The sequence below is a fragment of the Ornithodoros turicata genome, chromosome 4 (assembly GCF_037126465.1).
Source record: "Ornithodoros turicata isolate Travis chromosome 4, ASM3712646v1, whole genome shotgun sequence".
NCBI lineage: Eukaryota > Metazoa > Arthropoda > Arachnida > Ixodida > Argasidae > Ornithodoros > Ornithodoros turicata.
The window spans coordinates 79,564,616-79,584,333 of NC_088204.1; the positions used below are offsets into that span (position 1 = coordinate 79,564,616).

At 45.3% G+C, this 19,718-nt stretch overlaps 2 protein-coding genes across 6 annotated transcripts in view; one reads left to right on the forward strand and one right to left on the reverse strand.

Annotated features, from left to right (window-relative positions):
- LOC135392048 (protein tweety-like) overlaps window positions 1-5,621 on the forward strand; it is a 25,300-nt gene extending 19,679 nt beyond the window's left edge. For 2 of the 4 annotated variants that reach the window (XM_064622676.1, XM_064622678.1), the window contains exons 14-15: window positions 460-529; window positions 3,439-5,621. In XM_064622676.1, the coding sequence (XP_064478746.1) occupies window positions 460-529; window positions 3,439-3,489 (121 nt within the window). In that variant the 3' untranslated portion in view covers window positions 3,490-5,621. The remainder of the gene's footprint in view (window positions 1-459; window positions 530-3,438) is intronic. The other 2 variants (XM_064622677.1, XM_064622679.1) reach the window with 1 other exon arrangement.
- Window positions 5,579-14,509, reverse strand: LOC135392047 (alkylated DNA repair protein alkB homolog 8-like). Of its 2 annotated transcripts, XM_064622673.1 has the most exons (11): window positions 14,249-14,506; window positions 13,944-14,172; window positions 13,038-13,166; window positions 12,777-12,968; window positions 11,693-11,873; window positions 10,673-10,797; window positions 10,538-10,574; window positions 9,149-9,380; window positions 8,104-8,253; window positions 7,185-7,438; window positions 5,579-5,765 (listed from the first exon to the last, which is right to left on the reverse strand). In XM_064622673.1, exons 1-11 carry the CDS (start codon window positions 14,426-14,428, stop codon window positions 5,612-5,614), a joined length of 1,863 nt encoding a protein of 620 aa, XP_064478743.1. In that variant the 5' UTR covers window positions 14,429-14,506; the 3' UTR covers window positions 5,579-5,611. The 2 variants fall into 2 exon arrangements, with proteins under 2 accessions (XP_064478743.1, XP_064478744.1); XM_064622674.1 differs by lacking the exons at window positions 10,538-10,574; window positions 10,673-10,797 and having other exon boundaries at window positions 14,249-14,509.
- Between the last annotated feature and the right edge of the window lie 5,209 nt (window positions 14,510-19,718).

The following is a 19,718-nucleotide window of genomic DNA, read 5'->3' on the forward strand; positions in this document are numbered from 1 at the left end:
TTTTTTTTTTTAAAGTAAAAATGTGACAATCCAGTATTTATAAGGATAGTAGTAGGAAGCATATCATAAACAACTGTTTAATCTTTAGACTTCCAATCTGTCTCTGTCACGAGTCTTTCGAATGATTGTACGACTGTTTCTGCAGAAAACCTTTCTTTTAGTGCACACTTAGTGAACTCGTAGCATGCATACTGGCATTGCTGTGATACAGAAGTGTAATCTGCCAACTAATGTCTCGTATGCTGTACTTAAATTTTAAAATAAATTCGAGCTACTTTATTTATTTATTAGACACAAAAATAATAAAACCCCTGCATTGAAAAGACAATGTTATGAACTCAAAAATCGTCCCTCACCCAGCCGCAGAAGCTGGCGATCACAAACTCTTGAAAATCACCCTCAAAGAGAAACTGCCTCACTTTTGCTCTCTCTCTCTCTCCCCCTCTCTTCCCCGCGCAGGAATGGACGTTCCGCAAGCCGTGAGGACCAGGCGTTCCTGCAAGCGGCCAGGTTCACCCCGCCGCCAGCGGTGAGCACAATTTGTTGACCCCTTATAGACCACCAGGGGGCATTCAAACTCTGCTTTCTGGTCCCACCTCCTCTCTCTTTCTCTCGACCGGTAACACCTCTGTTCGTTGACGCTTTGGTGCCGTTACAAAAAGTTTGGCTCACCATGACTTTCCCCCCTTTTCCTTCTTTTCCGTTTGTCCTCTCTCTCTCTTTCTCTCCCCCTTTCCACCTCTCACATGACAGTACATCAGATCAGAAAGCACGGTTTGAAGCACTCTCTCCCTCCTCCTCTATTGCTTTCTGCTTCCCTTTGCTGCCTCTTTGTTTTTAAGCTTTTTCTTTGCGTCGAGGCACTGGACCTGATTTTGTCATGAGAGCTGCAATGATTTGGTGTCTTTCTGCACATGTACGCAAAATTATGTTTAGCATGTGGTTTCTTATGTTTTTTTCTTTTTCTAATCATGCTGCTCACGTACACTTGCTCAAACTTAGGAATCCGTAACATTGCACCGAACAGCACGTTCGAGAAAGACGTCCTTATACGCGCACATGTAATACACTGCTTTGCACGCGCACATAAGTATGAGACGGCACTTTGCAATTTGCACAGCGGGTCCACCTCGATTTGGTTGATTGTGAGATCTAGATTTTGTGTTGTTGGGGCCTGTTGATCATGTAAAGTTCATCGTATGCCAGTGAAAGTTTAACCCGTAAATAATTGCTTAAGAGATGACAGTTGGGTAAAGGCAAAAGTCAGGATGCCTCACATGGTCAATATAATAGGTGAGGAGATATGCAAAAAATTTAGTTTCATAATTCATTTGAAGATTTTGTTGCTCGGCATTTTGTCGGTTAGGCCAGACAGCGTTAAAGCCAAATTGTTAATTAATTTAGTAGGTATATCTCTGGTGAAGAACACTGGTGAGAGATATAATAAGCATGACTTCATCCCATGATAATGGTATGACAGTCGGACGATAGATGCGCACAATAATGCTAGTATAACACAAAGGACAATAAAATGTTAGAACACCACTCAATCATCTTGTATGTTGGCAACAGTGACATTCGTGGTTTCAAGAGTGGCCAGCAGGTGGCGGCACGACACAGTAATGTAGCAGTACTGTAAAGATGGCAGCCCCGCTAGCAACATGCACTAAGGGAAGAACAGCCCCACGTTACTCGCCCCTTTTGCAGTAGTGGGAGAACATTCATGGAAGTGTTCATTGAAACAAACACATATAATAATTAATGACATTCATTTGTCAATGAATCTTGGTGGGTTTCAAACCTTCACCAGAACAGTTCTGTTCATCTTTAGTGCATGTTGCAAGTAAAGCCACCATCTTTACACTACTGCTGCATCTCTTGCTTGTGCTGCCCCTTGTCACCCACTCTTAAGTGGCTGACTCACTGCAGTAAACTCACAGGGCAATCAAGTGGTGTGGAACAGTGCATTTACCTGCGGTTGCCATGTTTATATGCCAAGCATCTTTAGCTGCATAAAGCCTAATACTGTACAAAGTAACTCAATCCTTTTCTCTATGCAATGGCTCTGTTGGCCTCCTGCCTTTATCCCATGGGGAATACGTTCCTCACAAACCTTGGGGCTCATGCATTCCAGGTTGCGATCGAAAATCAGTACATGACAACGAAAGGTGGCGATAAAGTCCCGAAAAATGTCCCAGAAACGTCCCAGAAATGTCCCAGATGCAGATTTTAGTTGTGTGCAATAGTCAGAAGCTGATTTTGCTGTAGCTTATGGTAACTGGGCTGTGAAGGAAGGAAGACACCACCAATCTCATCAACAATAAAAAAAACTTATAATCCCATGTTGAACCAAACTATTAGAAACTGTAGAAATTCACAAAGCAGAGTATTTTGAGCAACGGTGATATGTAGTACGAAATAAAATAAATTTTTTTTGTTAGTTCGGAATGGTATAGTCTAACTTATAGAGTGCCCAGGTTTCATAGGGTGAGATGCAGTTGCATCACGCTTCTCCTTGGATGCTGGCGTGAGTCTAACAATCTGCTCACGTCTCTTCTCCGACGACACCTTAGCTGTCCCACGACCCAGTTTCATCGTTTGCATGAAAGATCTGAGACAGGGATGCTTGAACCCCAAAGCCTTTGTGAAAGACGTGATCCCTTCGTGACATGCTTAGAGCCTTGGGTTTCCGGGTGTTTTCCGGTGTTCGCTTTGCGAAACTGGAGGTGGGTAAAGACAAGCTGTTACGTTCCAAAAGCCGTAAAGTACGGTACATTCGGGATAAATCGGACTCATTTGGGTGGACAAGCAAAAAAAAAAAAAAAAACTGCTTGTCACACTCCAGATGGACATGAGATGGTAAAGTTTTTAAGTGTTCACCTGTGTTCGTATGAAGGGCAGAGTTTGCACTTTGAGCTTGAGTTTGACCTTGGGTTTCTGGATCTTATGCAAAGCGGCAGCGATTCACATCTGGCAGGCAAAACAGGTGTTGAAATTAAGGGATACTGGCTTAACGTAACAACTTTATTATGACGCTTCGACGCCCATACGGACATCATCATCATCAGACAAGACAAACCCGTGATGATGCCCATATGAGCGTCGAAACATCGTAGTAAAGTTGTTACTTTGTTACGTTAAGCCAGTGTCCCTTACTTTCATCGTGTCTCCTGGCTTATGGTCTCCCGTTCAAAACAGGTTTCATCGGGTCTAACCCTAAAACCCGAGGCTCTTGAGTACGCTCTCACCCTAACACTTGTCCGAGACAATCCGCCCCTAGACACCCTGCGTAGTAAGCACTCTCTCATGTTGGGTTGTTTGGTGCTGTAATTCCCCTCCCCATTTTTCGGTTCTGTACCCGCATGCAGCATTTGTTCTGTTTTTTCTTCTTTTGGTTTCGCTTCCCACCCCACCTGTCTTCCTCGTCGGCCACCGCAGTACGACCAGCCCTACTATGTTGGGGCGCGCACCATGGCCCCCACGGCGTGACCTTTGTGCTCCCGGTCCCCGTTTCAGCACGACGGAGACCTAACGTGTGCCACAAAGTTCTGAAGGAACCCCTCGACGAGCCCCGCAAAAAAATGTCGGACACTGTGTTGTGCCAACTTCTTGGAGAGCTCCTACAACGCATTTGGTCGGCCGTTGGTTGTCATGTTTACAGACTGTACGCTCATCGCTTTGTTGATGGTCACGTGCGAGACTCCTTCGTGTCGCCGAGGCTGCGGAACGAAGTGGCGGAAGAGAGAAGTTGGAAAGTTGTGGCAACGTGAAGGAGCGACGTGGTCTTTAGTGTTGCCTGTGCGGAGCATCTGATCTCTGGTGATTCCCTCGACTGTATTTTTGTTTTCTAATCTGCATTTATCTTCTATTTTGTACATTTTTTATTCCACCTGTATTTATGTAATTAAGCATTTTGTATAATTTAAATGGTACAAAGCATCCGGGAGCAACGAGCTGAAGAGAAAGAAAACGAGAATGTGCGCGACGCAGGAAAATAACCCCCGTCTTGCGGAGAATACCCCATATCCTGCATTCGAGCGGAAGCGGAGTGAAGCGCGGATCTGTTGACCTCGCGCATCACACGATCGGCAGATTATTTTGCGTTTATTATTGGCAGTATTATGCAACAGTTGAGCACGTTGACGTTTGTTGGTACGAAGGATGCGTTGTAAATATGCGCGTGCAGCAGCAGTAGAGGAGAGGTCCGCTGTCGACACCAAATTCTCGCCTAACCATTCCAATCGATGCTGTACCAGGTGTGCCGGGTTTTGTGCTTTTATCACGACAGCAAAACGGAACAACAGATTTTCGCGGGATCGGCGACATGCTTTGCACCTTCACGTTTCATTCCGGAATTTCTTCCCCCCACATGCTCATGAGATGCTTTGCGACGAGAAACATACAACGTTGCAGACTTTGTGCCGGCTATAGTTGAAGTAGAAAAGTGCATTTTAACGGGAGGCCGTGTAGGACAGCCGACATGATACGTGTACTATCTACGAATGACTACTGTCGCTACTGGCGGAGCGACGGACGGCGTGTGCGAAAAGTTCCCACGAGTGCCCCCCCTCCCCACGAACGTCCCACGAACGTCCCACGGAAGTCATTTGCTTCCTAGTCAGAAGAATCTTATTGAATGCTCAAGTTGGTAGAGATGTTGTCTGTATCACGCCATTCCTACATTTTATGTAAACCTTCTCACGTGACTATCTACGGGATATACATATTCTATGTGCTACCTGGTTGCCAATGACTGTACGCAAGGCATTTTTATGTACATGTCATTTTACTGTGAAAGCACACGCAATGCAAAAGCACGAACGTGTGTGGTCGATTCTCGGCATAATGGAAAGGTGACACGTTTTTTTTGTCTCGCGCGATACCTCTTTATACAAACACACGTAACCTTCTTTTCTTTTTTTCCAAGTGGACGTGGGGCTTCGTAATGCAAAAACATCTTCAACAGTGTAGTCTTACGTATTTTTCGTATCATAGTTCAGCTCACAGCAAAGTAACGTACCTCGCAGAAACTTTCACTGACCTCTGGCTCAAAGATGACCTCAGGACGGCCTTCCGTAATATAATTTTGCTTGTTAGACGAGTTAAGTTGTCACGATCATGTTACTTCGTAATGCTGATTTTCTTAAACTTGGTCTAATTGTGCTAATTGGTCTTAATCTAATTGTGTGTGAAAATGAGATACGAGAATATATTGAGAGACATCAATCAATACATCGGAAGAGGCACACCAGATGTTTAGAAGAGCCACGTCCTCCTTTCGATACCATCTCACGTTCCTTTCAATACTCCATCGGGGTGCACATACACACCCGGGTGACATACGGATCAAACAGCGGGTGCCAACAAAGCCGAACAAAAACACGTGCCTTTCTGGGTTCCATCTTTTGTGTCTCGAGAACAAAATAATACTGCCAAAAAAAAAAAAAAAAAAGAACAACGGTTAGTGACACGGCGCCATTATAGCGAGAATCCACCATGCACACCCTTGTTGCAGGAGTGTGCACTTTTTCCTTCCCCCATCTACGCGACAACCGCCTTTGTAAGGATGGGCCACAGCTGTAGTTTAAAAATGAATAAAAAAAAAGTGGTTTTATTGCCTAGACGTCGCTCGCTTCCTGAGTACCGCGCACCAGTTGCCCTGGTCGTAGTATTCGTCTTCGACGCAGCCGGGCTGGACGCTTTCGAACAGGTCTCGCAGTTCTCCGCGGACGAACACGTGGTAGAAGCGGTGCACGGGTTCGGAGCTGCAAGGCAAATTTTTACGGTGAGACACGAAGAGGGAGCAACCAGTCCGTCCGGTGCGGAATCTGTCCAGCAATAAAAAGATATTTATGGATACCTTTATACAATTCAAGGGTAAGTTAAGAGTAAGTTAAGGGTAAGGGTAAGAGTGTAACTAAGTTACAGTTAGCCTGCAAAAATAGTAACTGACACGAAGAGGGAGCAACGCTGAAGGCCAATGTCCGCTGCGGAATCTGTCCAGCAACAAGAAGATATTTATGGATACCTTTATACAATTCAAGGGTAAGTTACTAAAGAGGTGTAACTAAGTTACAGTTAGCTGCAAAAATAGTAACTGACACGAAGAGGGAGCAACGCTGAAGGCCAATGTCGCTGCGGAATCTGTCCAGCAATAAGAAGATACATATTATGGATACCTTTATACAATTCAGGGGTAAGTTACTAAAGAGTGTAACTAAGTTACAGTTAGCCTGCAAAAATAGTAACTGACACGAAGAGGGAGCAACGCTGAAGGCCAATGTCCGGTGCGGAATCTGTCCAGCAATAAGAAGATACTATTATGGATACCTTTATACAATTCAGGGGTAAGTTACTAAAGAGTGTAACTAGTTACAGTTAGCCTGCAAAAATAGTAACTGACACGAAGAGGGAGCAACGCTGAAGGCCAATGTCCGCTGCGGAATCTGTCCAGCAATAAGAAGATATTTACGGATACCTTTATACAAGAGGTGTACTAAAGAGGTGTACCTTTATACAAGAGGTGTACTAAACAGGTGTAACTAAGTTACGGTTAGCCTGCAAAAATAGTAACCGAGGTACAGTTATCCTTTTTGAAAACGAAACTAGTTACAGCTACAGTTACCACATTAAAGTAACTTATTTTACGGTTACATTAAAAAGAACTGATGCATGGAAAATATCAGTTACTTCAACCAAAAGTGATAACTGGTGACTAGTTACTTTTGTAACAGGTAACTCATTACTGTAACTAGGTACAGTTGCCAAATTAAAGTAACCTACTGTACGGTTACATTTTAAAAACGTGTGAAAAATATCAGTTACTTCAACCAAAAGCGATAACTGGTTACTAGTTACTTTTGTAACAGGTAACTCATTACTGTAACTAGCTACAGTTACCTCATTAAAGTAACTTATTTTACGGTTACATTAAAAAGAACTGATGCGTGGAAAATATCGGTTACTTCAACCAAAAGCGATAACTGGTGACTAGTTACTAGTTTGCCTTTCTGGTTTCGTAGGATTTAGCCATGAACAGTGTGGCATAACAGTTTCACTTGCTACTGTTATAACAATTACCATACTGATGGGCAGACTCACTGGGATATGCGGTATAGCAAAAAAAAACAACAACACTCTAGTCTGCATTTGGACATAATGAGAAAGACACCACGTAGCCATACCTCATGGTGCCGTCTTCAGACTTGTTGTGCCATGGAACTAGAACATCGGGCTCAACAAAGGGCGTCCGATTGATATGAATGGGCAGTCCATGAGAGCCTCTGAAGTCAGCAGGGGCTTGTTTTGTACGTGAGGTTTTCACGTAGTTCGAGTTCTTGCCCCCTCTCTCCTGCTCGAGGGACCATACGTAAACGAGACCACGCGATCCAGGGCGTAAGACGCGGATCATTTCTGATGCCGCGTGACGCCGTCTTTCCTGCGCACAGAAAGTGTCTCTTAACATGCAGAAGTCGATCATTCATCGGGCACAGTAACTGGCAGGGATGGGCTATAACGGTACTCATATTTTGTATTACGGTAATACAAACACATACATACCTGGAGGAGATCGGTATTACAATAGTAATAAATAACATCTAGCCTATGAGGTAGATATTATACAGGGTGTTCAAAATTAAGCTTTCACGAGCGCTACGCAAACACAGCGATGACAGGAAACCGGATGATAACTTCATGCTACTTGTGTAAGAAGCAGGTGCTGCTAATTATGTAGCACCTGTTTCTTACTCAAGGAACAGAAAAATAGCACCAGTTTGGCTATTGTGCGCCCATTTATAAAGTGCTAGTGAAAGCTTAGTTTTGAACACCTTGTATGCATAATACTTCTATGCATTATGAGAGTAATACATTGATAATCAGCCCATGGGGTTATCGATAAAGGAAAAGCAGAAATATACACGATTTGCGTACTACTTGTGTCAGCAATTCTCCAATCACACTTTTTTGTGACCAAACAAGGGGGGTGCGATGCCCATATCTGCTACTTTTGTGGTGTTTTTGGCCTTTCTGGATGGCTTGTTTCTTTTGTTATTTTTTTTTGGGGGGGGGGGAGGGAATGCTGGGAAAATCCTTGCAGCTTACCTCAGTTGCCAAGTGATGAATAACAGCTATACAGAGGCAAGCATCGAAACAGCCATCCCGCCAGGGCAGAGCAAGGGCATCGCCTACTGTCACCTCGATGCCTCTTGACCTGCAGATTGAGGCAAGCCCGTAACTGCGTTCCAAACCCACCTAGTTGAGGCAAATATGAGGGCGGGGGAAAAAAAGTGTGAAAGCGCGAAATAACTCGTCGCAAGTGCTCTGCACCACAACATGCAAGTATGGATCTGTGCAAGAAGTTGTTTATATATTGCGAAAGACGAGCGATAAGTGAATTAAGACACGTTAGACCTGCGATACACAGGCACAAAAGATCGCACAGAGTGCTTGTACATTTGATTGGTCTTAAATTGGTCTTAAATCTAACTGTGCGTGAAAATGAGATATCAGAATGTATTGCGAGACATCAATCAATACACCAGAAGAGGTACACCAGATATACACCAGAGGTACGTGAAACTTTAATGGCTGCATGCCATAAAAATTTGCTACCACCCATGTGATACTCGTAAAGGTTTTTGTGACATACTGTGGTAACGATAAAAAAAGATAAAAAGCAAGAGAGCTGGTGGCATATATATCCATAACGAAAACCTGAGACTAGAGGAAAATAAATAAAAAAAAAGGATGCACACAAACACAAGTCTCAAGACTGAGACTTTCTTGAGACTTATGTTTGTGTGCATCCTTTTTTATTTATTTTCCCCTAGTCTCGGGTTTTCGTTATGGATGCTGTGGTAGTTTACATTCGTGTCACTCATTACTGCGGCTAATTTTATTATTCGAACTCGAAAATTAGCCGAGCAAGTGTAGCATTTTTGTTCGTGAATTTGGATACATACTTCCACGTTTGGATACTTTGGATGTTTGTAGCCATAGCACACTGTTACAATCAAAACCAGTTTTTTTTTTTTTCCCACAAGATTTCTACAAACATTTGACACCCGAAAATGTGCTGCCTTGCTGAAATTCGTGTTTGCCCAGAACTGTTTCCTCCCCTCAACAACTGTCGAATGTGTCGACTTGCCTTGAGCAGGTGGGAGTGATCCACAAGATATTTGCCATTTCCACACCCTACATCCAGTAGGAGTGATCCCTCTGGTATGGAATCTAGGAACTCGGCAACCCGCGGCCACTCCTTGTGACGGGTTTCGCTGAAGTGGGATGCTATGGTCTCGTACACCTGGTGTACGTGGCTGCATTCGAGTTCTGCTGCCTCGGCGTCTGCCAGCTCCTTTGGAGCCTCCTGTTTCTGCTTTCTGTAGTGAAGCAGACGGAGTTTTTTTTTGGTAAAATGTACCTTACGAAATTTATGAAAATGTGTCTTCCAACATCTACAGGTTTTCCCGGCAATTTTAATCCAAGTGCTAGCTAAATTAATCCACATGCCTTGCAAACTTTATGGGGCATGGATTAATTTAGCTGGCACTTGGATTAAAATCGACGGGAAAGCCTGTAGTAGGTCAAATCTCATTCTCATCGTGTTATATCTGTGCAAAATTCTTTAAACTGGACTTTGCTACTGTAATGTCAAAAACTAAAGACAGAGCTGTAGAATTTGATCAGCGGATGACAGGGCACAAAAAGTAAATGAATGAATAAGTGCTAGTGGTACTGGTGTCTTGTCCTTTGTTTTCTTTTTCGTGCCATGTCGTCTGTTGACACAATGCCCCAATAATGAAAGAGGTCGTGTGACCTCGTACCGATGGTGTAGCCAACAAATTAAGAGAGCTCGCTTTTTAGCAGTTTTATTAGCTGCATTTTGCCGCATTACTTAGTGTATTAGTATCGGCTATGAAAACATATTCGCTATTCATTACGTTATGCATAGACCCTGAAGTTTTTGGGTTTAACCCGTTTCTTCCCCGAATTTGCCACCCCGAATTGAAGGTTCTCTCTTTCGGGTGAAACCCGATTTTTACCCGGAAAATTGCCCTCACTGAAACGTCCGTGGGAATGCACACTAGTTTGTTTGGCAGCAAATGCAATTACATCACCGTTCGTACCAAACCAGTACAGTTTGCTTGAGTAATAGAGCCCGATTTCTCCCAGAATTTAGCATACTGGAAGTTTTTCACGCCCGAATTTGCACGAATTTAGAGCGCACGTTGATTTCCCCGATTTTTACCCCCCGAATTGGGAAAAAAAAATATTTTCCAAAAACTTCAGGCTCTAATTATGCATTATCTTTACTGTTACTCATTAAAGCAAAACAAAGCGGATGTGCCAAAACTCGTACATTAGCATAAAATTCAAGAAGAACAGTATGAGATCCTGTAATGCACGACCACATATGATGTCCGTGACAAGAAAATTATGCAGTGTTTCCATTGTTATTATGTTGCCTCTGCATATCGAGAGGGTGGCCAGCATTAAGGATGATATAGAATAGGTTGACAACCGTGGGTGTAATCACCTTTTCTGTTCTTTTGAGTCACACAGTTCTTCGTATTCTGCAAACAAAAAGCACCATATTTGTGAGGCGACTTCGTACACACATAGAGATCAGATAACTCGGGGAAAGTGGGAAGAGAGTGTCTGTCCCGCTCACCGCAATCGCAGCTGTCTCTCCCGCGCACCTTGCGGAAGGTGAACGAAGTCCGCACCGAACGTTCTCTGACCGCGTGATGGTGCCCATCGGCAGATGCGAGGACATCCGTCTTCCGCGCTGAGATGCTGGATTGCATTGCGGGATATGTTTGGTGACATGGTCATATTATTATGGTCAAGTTACTTCCGGTAACTTTTAGCTCTGCTGTCCCACCATGTAATGTGGTAAACCAATAAATTGAAAATTGAATTGAATATACGTGAGTGTTGCCATACACAATTATGTAACTGAATGGCTTGTTTCTACCCCAGCCAGAAATAAAGCAAGTAGCAAACGGGGCTCGTGAAATGTCGGACATTGATATTTTTGCAGGTTTTTTTTTCATATTTCTGCAGTCCCCTTCGTGGACAGGGACATCTGTAGCTATTGGGAGCGTTGTCACACAATATCGGTGTGCTGCGCCATAGTATCGATAAATTTTCATGCATCCAATTTCTATGAATACAACTTGCACGAAAGATAATAATAATAATAAATAAATTTGTTGAGAAATGTACCAAGCCGCTTGTATGAAACTAAGAAAGATGGCGTGACATAATATACGTAACATAACGTGACATCGATGAGTTAAGCCTACGTCGTAGCTAAAAATGATGTAAATGAACCTGTGAACTCTTGTTTTCTGTACCCTTTAACACCACAGATAACCTTATCTCATCAGATCTAAATTTATCAAAACATAGATGGTGGCAACATGCGTCACTTTCGTGATTACGTGCATACATACACCAAGCAATGTTACCTGCATGATGTATGCAAAGGACCATGTAGATTTTGGCAAAAAAAAGGCATCAAAGTAAAAACTTTGATGCCCCAAGATTGAAATTCAACGATCTTTTGGTCACTACCCTTTTAAATGGTGCCAGCACTTAAGAGTCTAAGCAATTTCTTTCTACGTCCTAAGGGGATGTCGTCTTCACCGTGCACCCCCGGCTGAATAAAAGGAAAATGATTACAGACCCATGAGTCCAGAGGAATCGACTGTCTTCGTGAAGCAGGAGCGCGCTTCTCGCAGGGAGAAAGAGGGGCACGTGCGCACCAGTTCTCGGATTCCGAAAGTCCATCACGATGGATGCTCCGAGGCTAAGGCAGACCAAGCCATCTTCGAACGACCAGTGGGAATCGACGTGCGGAGCGATTCCTGCGTTACGAGCACGTCACAGCTACAGGGCAACTGTGCGAGATTACACACTGTAATGTGTAATGTATACGTAATGTAATATGTAATGTGTAATGTATAATTCCCGTTAATTCAAACCTAAAGGGGATGAAGATTTTTTTTCCTATAGTACAGCATAGTTCGAACTAAAGGGGGTCGCAGTGAACTGAGGTGTACCACCGTCACTCCCGATGAAGGAGTCAAGTCAGCTCCTCCTTTTGGACCTTTTTGGACTAACCCTCGGTTGGAGCCCGATTTCTGCCTTGCACTGGCAGCGCATACTCCCTTCATTAGAGATGTATCCGTGTATCACTTTTCTAAGGAATTTCCTTATAAGTAATAAGAACACCTTACACGCCCCCACAGTACCCCCCCCCCCCCCCCTCCCCGTACGGCAGGTCCTGGCAGGTTGCTTGTACAGTATAAAGCGGGAATGAAGAGAATTATTTGAATTTACGAGCTCGGCAGTGCGAATGAGTGCGTCGATCCCGTCGTGTGAATGTGTGTATGAGTGAGCAAAAATGTAAGAGTGAAAGGAGGTTGAGTGAGAGAGAGTGACTGGTTTGTCCCTTCAGATGACGCACCCTGGAAGTCGCTGAGAAGGCGTGTTAGCTTAGCCTAATTGGTAGAGCCCTGGACCGGTAATCCAGAAGATGTGGGTTCGAGTCCTACAGCTGGCTAACATTTTCAGTGACTTCCACCTTTCATCGAGCGTTTTCTGTTCTTTGTTGACAGAGCTTCTGACGGAAGTGAGAGAGAGAGAGAGAAGGAGGGGAGGGGGGGGGCACTTCACGTTTACCCTGCCCCGGGCGCAAACTCGCCTCGCGACGGGCTCTGAACACCACCGTTCCCACTCTGGTAGCGCATCATCTGGGGTTAACTCACCCTGGCCGGGTTGATATCGATTCACAGTCAGCTGATCGGGAAGCTCATTCAGTTTCCCCGAGCCAACCAGACGGTCGAGAAACGGCAGACATTCGAGAGGAATTTTCCTGTCCAACGGCGGATCTTTACACACTCTCGCGAGCTCGTACTGAAACTCGTAGCCGAAGTGTTGGACGTCGCGGTGTTTGAGTGCTGCGTTGCAATGTGAAATGTTGTTTACGGCAACACATAGGATAGATGACAATACAGAGGAGGCCTTACATTGTTGTGGGTTATCAACGTGGAAGGTTGCCAGCATTGAAGCCTCCTCCTCTTCGGATACAGCATCGAGGATGAGCTCGAGTCCGGGAGGCAAAATTGCGGCTGTGGCAGGAGGTTCAGCGCGGGGTACTTTTGAGATCAAAATGTGAGGTATTAGAAGGATGAAGCCAACAATGTCAAAATGATGTATAGCGTTGCCTGGCTGAAGCATCCTCATAGTACAGGGTGTGTGCAGAAAAACGTGACCCGCATTTAGGCACATAGCTTGTTGCCTACCTAACTAACGAACTTCCGGTGGCACACGATGGCGCATTTATGCGTGCGAAATCTGTAGAAAAATTGTGGAAGCCATACCCAGCTTAAAAAATAAACGGAACAACAAAAACGTCGGCTTCTGTGCATCAGAATAGGGCAACATGGTGGACAACAGGGTGTATGTGAAAGGGCAACATGGTGCACGTAGGAGAGTTGTGTTCAAGTACCGCTAGGGGAGCTATCGGTGCGTAAATCGAAACGATGTCCCACATGGATGCTCATCGGCAGTACCCCTAGCGGTGCCTGCACATAACTCTCATGAGACCGAAATGCACTACCATGGACTATCATGACCGCCCTATTGTAATGCATGGAAGCCCATGTTTTCGCGCTCTGTTTATTTTTTTACACTGAGTATGGCTTCCAGGATTTTTTTGTAGCTTTCGCACGCATAAATACGCCGTCGTGCGCCACCGGAAGTTCCTCGGCTAAGTAGACAACGAGTTACATGTAAAAATGCGGGTCATATTTTTCTGCACACACCCTGTACTCTAAGTCAGAGCTTACGGGGAGGAGTTTCCATCGAACCTCTTCCAAAATGTTTTTCTGCCACAATACGATTATCACGATGCCACAAATACGACTCCTTACCATCTTCCACGTACCCCAAGTATAGAGGGGCCGCAGCAAAGTGAGGCTTTGTGCCTGTCAGAGCTGCCACAGCGTCGACAGCATGCTGCACCTTGCTGTAGACCACGAATGCGTAGGGCTTATCCGGTAGAAGCACGATGCTTTCCACATTTCCATGCGCGTCCAAGATATCGCGAAGAGTTTCGTATGTTCCCCCGCACGCTAGTCCGCAATTACTGAGCACGAGGTTCTGCAATCAACAAAATCCGGTCTATCGATGCAGTTGAGATATGGCATGCCGCATCAGGAGAAATGTAGCGTCTTACCTTTGTCGGGTAAGTGCACAGTGTTATGCCAGCGTGCTTCTCCAGGACCTTTGCACATTTCACCAGCTTGCGATTGATTTTCTTTTGCGATTTGCTGGCCCTTTCACTTGCGTTTCCGTCTTTTTCGGCGTGTTCATCGGTATTTGTCATAGCTCCGTACGCGTTCATGGGCGCCGCCATTTTAAGATCGTACGTCGATGCGGCTGTTGTGAGATTGTGAGTTGTTTTACCTCACCGCCCCTATCAGCTTATGAGGTGGAAGTGGAACCTAGGACGGATCGAGGATTTTTCTGAGGAGTCCAGCCTTGGACAGCATGCGACGACAGAAACTGGGGCGGGGGTCAGGACCCGCCCTTCTGTACGTGCTTGAGTGGAACTTGGTGCTTTACTAAAACACGATTACATGAGTAAGTGCGAAGTCAACATTTTATCATTTAATTATATATTTGCCAAGACATGAGATGCTTCTGATGTGATTATGATAAGTGAAGACCAGCAAGCACCTTTTGGCAGCGCAGGCGCTCCGAAAGCAATCAGTGTTGTGCAGGATACCCGTGAAGAAGAAGAAGAAGAAGAAAAGTGGACTCCCTGTCGATGCAACGAGTAATAATGCGTTAAAGCTCAGCTCCGCCGATTTTCGACTGCGACAGAATGGAGCCATGCTTGGGCTGTGCGTTCGTTTCTGCACAGGGAGAATACATGTGAAAAATTTTCACCCATTTGTTTGTAGTTTTTAAGAAAACAATTTTTTTAATTTTCCTGGCACGCCGGTCCTGTGGTCGGCAAACCCTGACCAATCCCGGCTTCGTCCTGGCTTAGCCGCGCTCGTGGCTTGGCTAACGCCAAATCGTCGACGCGATGGCGGAGATCAATGAGCGAAGGTGAATGTTTTGGGTGTGTTCCGTGATAATTGCTGTCGTTAATAGCCTCAAAGATAGTTTTGCCGGTCTTCTTTAACAAGCCTTACAGGATGGCCTCGTTGTGCAACGACGGCCGTCGTGAGCGGACATTCTGTGCCCGCACTGTGCTTCATGCTACCAACAAGACCTAACACCTAACGTGTGACGTACACTTACGCATTCTCAATAGCTTTGGCAGCGCACTATGCGCGGACTTGCTGCGCGTGCAGAAAGCACCACCAAAGCTATTGAGAACGAGAACGTGCTCGAAGACGAAGTATTCCTTATAAGAAACATGATAAAACGGTGCGGTGGTCCCCGATAGCTCGTGACAGCTGTTTCAGCACGATACAGCGGCCATGACGGAGTGTAAACACAAACTGGTTGCCAGGCAGAGCTGGCTAGGTGTGGCTATCCAATCCGCGCAGTTCCAAGTATGACGTCACAAGTGGAACCGCCGCCCGGTAGTTTTTCTCAAATTTCTCACGAAGGAGTATGGAAATTTGGAAAGCAATGTGCGTTTATGAATGAAGTTGGGACCACGGTTCTGAATATCACAACGTCTTCATACTTTCGGAACAGCAGCGGAGCTGCACTTTAACAATCGTTGAACTTCTAAGAAAATGCTGGTATAATTTTAAATTGCGCCTTATGGTTTGCAGATATGGGTCAAATGCAGGAGCAGAACTTCAATGAGTTATGATTCTATATGCAAGAGAGGACAACGCGCTGTGGAGTTTGGCGTGAAGAAAGACTTTTTTTGGTCGTACCATCTCGCATCGTACCTCTCGCATCTCGCCATTTAACCATCTCGCAACGTAGTTGCCCGATGTGAAAGGAAGGCAACGCGAGCCCGCAGTTTGTCCCTCGGTGAGTTTGAACTTTGAAGGCCGCACAACACGGCAACCGTCCATTTTCCTTCTGCATATCCTTTTATGGGGCCATAGACGAGCTTCCTGGGCGGGACCCGTGGACGCCACGCAACCACTGAAGCGTCCCCCGTTATAGCGGCCAGGAGGACCTGTGCTCGTACCAGAGTAATATACTATTGCATTCTGATACGCTTTACAGAACCGGTACGTTTCAGCGTGTCAAGTTCACAATCAACCTCAAAGTCGATTGCCGTGCAGTTGCTGCTGGCTGGTCTTTTGCCGTGTATTTCGAAAGCCATTAATTTTAATTATCTGAAGCATTCACATGGAACCTGTGGGGATGACGACAGGCCTATGGATTTACTGCAACGCGTAGACAACGGCCACCACCAACATGGGAAGTCCGAGAACGATCGTTTATTCATGTCGGCAGACCCACGCCACGACAAAGCAAGACGTCGCTCTTCCCTTTACTACGGACACACTCCTAGCCGCCAGAGTCATAAACTTGTCCGTGCAAGCGATTACCGCGGCGCCATCTATCGTCCGAGTTGAGTTTTCGGCGCAGAGACGCAGGGATTTCTGAGGAGTGAGCCCAATAACGCTATCGCATTAAAAAAACTAAAGAAAGAGGGACAACGGAAAAATTGCTGGAACTACTAGTTGGTGCTGTGTTTTCTTGCTTCCTTAGAATGTTGCGTGAGCAAATTCACGGGTTTTGCGATGGGGAGAAAATGTTCGAGCTTAAATAACTAAAAAAAATAAATAAATGAAAATAAAAACACGTAAGAAAATAATTGCTAACATTTTGCTGTGTCGTTTTATTTGGAGCCTTAGGCTTAGCAAGCTAGGTGAGCCACGTGCATAACGTCTTCCGTTCATACTTACCTAAGAACCTTGTTCTTTCGCTATGTGCATGAAAGTGTCGGGTGGCCGTGGAGGCGTTCTGCACGCATCCTCCCCCGTATTCCTAAAAGTCCAACGTACACTGAGGGCCTGACTCTTTTCTGCTTGACTGCTTTCCACGAAACAGGGTGGATCAAAACCACATCAACATTTGGGCGGGTTGGTACAGCTCCCGTCAACCTTAATAATAACACCGGAAAATTTTTGGTCTGATTTCCAAGCGCGATAACAGCCATCCTGGGGGAACTAGGGGAATGTTATGTTTAAAAAAAAATCATTGCGTTAAATTAACGAAATAATTTTGTTCAATTAAGATTTCCTCATTGCCCCAAGGGTTGCTGTAAACGCGCTCGGGAACGAGACAATATTTTTTCCAGCGTTATTATTGAGGTTGACGGGAGGTGTACATACTCTTGTGAGGGCGATAGACAAGCTAACAAACACGAACAGAACGACAACCCCAACTTTAAACCTTCTTTACTGACGACGATACAAAAATAACAGCCCTAAACCAACAATAATTAATCCATTCCCGACAATCTCGCGTTTCTTTCCGTCTATACTCATTGGTTGTGCTTCTAGCCGGCACGTTTACCCGTGCCGAACCACGTCCAACTATGGCGATAAGACCGATCTGTGCAGACGTTGCCTCGCTATCGTCGTATGCCTCACCGTTGCCTTACTAACTATTTTTGTATCGTCGTCAGTAAAGAATTATGTTTGAGTTCGAGTTTGAATGTTAAAAGAAAGTAAAGAAGGCTGCCAGGAGGTTGACATCGCGCGTATATTTAGAAATACAGGTTCGATTGTGGGAATCCTAGCCCCATACAGTAATAGCAGGACTTACCCCTCAACTCCTTCGAAGATCCCGTACGTAAATGACTGCTGTTGACGTCACTCAGTCACGTGTTGAGTACGCCGCAGGCGCTGCGCCGTGTTCGTATAGCGAATGGATTTTCAGTCAACGAAATGAAGACTTCGCGGCGCTCGTTAGGCTAAAGATACGTCACACTGATGTGAATACGTCACGCCAGGATATCGGTCACCCAAGCAGGGAAAGGTAACTTTCCGTTAACGCTTCCGTTGCATATTTGTTTCTGTTTCAGTTTCTGTTACCACCATTGTTGTTTCCGTTTCGGTTTTCGGGCGTCCGCACGGCGCCTTTCTCCTCTGGGCGTAACCCTCTCACTCCTCCTGTTAGGGAGTGACGTCATTGCTGACGTCACTCGGCTTGGAGTGACGTCATTGCGTCCGCAGCTGCGGAAGCAGCGCCGATTTGAGACACTTGTCTCTGCGGCGACCGCACCCGTCAGTTTCTTGTTGACCCTATCCGACCTCATGCATTCCTGCAGTCCATCGACCGTCCCTCACTGGAGTTTGTCGTCGGCTGCCGCTGTACCCGCGAAGAAGAGTCCCTTTTACATCATCTTCGGCGGAACGTTGCCCTCGTCCGTTCACTCCCGTTCAAACCGGGCCGCGTCCCATCTCCCACTTGCCCCTACTACTGCGCCGTAGAAGATGATATCCCCAATTAGCTCCTCCACTGTCGGCGTCACCTTCATCATCGGGCCGTGATCTGGCAACGCCTCTCAGAGCTTGGGTAACACGGACGGTTTCCGTCGCGACACTCCTTTGCCCCGTAAAGTCACTGGATTGGGGAAAGTAGCGCCACGCTTTCCCTTTCCCGCCTCGACCTTGGAACAACAATGGCGGCCGCTGCATGTGTTGGAATGCTACGGCAGCCATTGTTGTTCCAAGGTTACGGCGGCAAAGATCAGAGGATGGCGGTACTTTCCCAATTCAGTTACTTTAGGGCCCCGTGCAGCGAGCTAACCAGTGGAGTGTCACAAAGGCGGTGCTCCGCTTTCTGCGTAATACGCGGGCCGCCTGGGCTCCCTGTGAGTCGGGTGTTTTTTATTTTTTTTATTTTTAATTTTATTTTATTCTTTTTTTGTTTAGGGAATAGCAAGCCGGCGTGCTGCATGGCTGACCTTTCCCCTTTCATCTTTCCTTTTACTTTTTTTTCTTTTTCTGCCAATAAATACCCCTCCCAACCACCCACACTTTCGGACGAATGACGAAAAAAATTAGCCAAGTAGATCGTCGGTCGACGCCGACCATCGTGGTTTCGTAGATGGGTTTCCGGGTGCGACCTTCACTTTAAGGAACAGAACCTTCACAGTTGCCTCATGGTGTAAAAGCAGAGTTGTACGTAACGGGTTACTAGTAATTGCGTTACTAGCAATCAATTACTTTTTTCAGTAATTTTTAACGTAATCAATTAATTTTGTGAGCAAGTAATTTTCCAAGTAACCTGATTACAATTTTCGGTAATCAGTTACTGAGTAATCGATTACTTTTTTAACCTTCTTTCAACAATGGCAACCCTTTCCAGCAAACAAATGTGTAATAAACGCGTGTATGTGTTTTGTATGTTGCTTTCAAATGTATTTGTGAATTTCACTTACCATATATGTTGGTGTCTCATTTTAGAATCTAAAACAAGAGCTGCATAGTTGCATTCACTGCAGGCTTGTTGGCTTTGCTATGGCCCACAATTTAAAAGTAACGGGAAAAGTAACGCGTTACATTTTTAATCGGTAACGTATTACATTTTTGATGAAGTAATTTGTGACGGTAAAGAATTACTTTTCGCGCAGTAGTAACAGTAATTGTAATCAATTACTTTTTCCGAGTAACGTGTACAACTCTGTGTAAAAGCCGCCACTTATCTCATCGCTCGTAAAAGCCAGGCCCTGTGTGCACTCCGATCAACGCAAGCCAAACGCAGTC

What these genes read in the sequence shown, in the direction of transcription:
- LOC135392047 (XM_064622673.1), bottom strand. Translation starts at nt 14,428, where the DNA reads ATGGCGGCGCCCATGAACGCGTACGGAGCTATGACAAATACCGATGAA. An exon ending in TGTGCACTTACCCGACAAAG is followed by an intron (nt 14,173 to 14,248) that starts GTAAGACGCTAC and finishes TGTTGATTGCAG; the next exon opens with AACCTCGTGCTCAGTAATTG. An exon ending in TTCATCACTTGGCAACTGAG is followed by an intron (nt 7,439 to 8,103) that starts GTAAGCTGCAAG and finishes TTCTGTGCGCAG; the next exon opens with GAAAGACGGCGTCACGCGGC.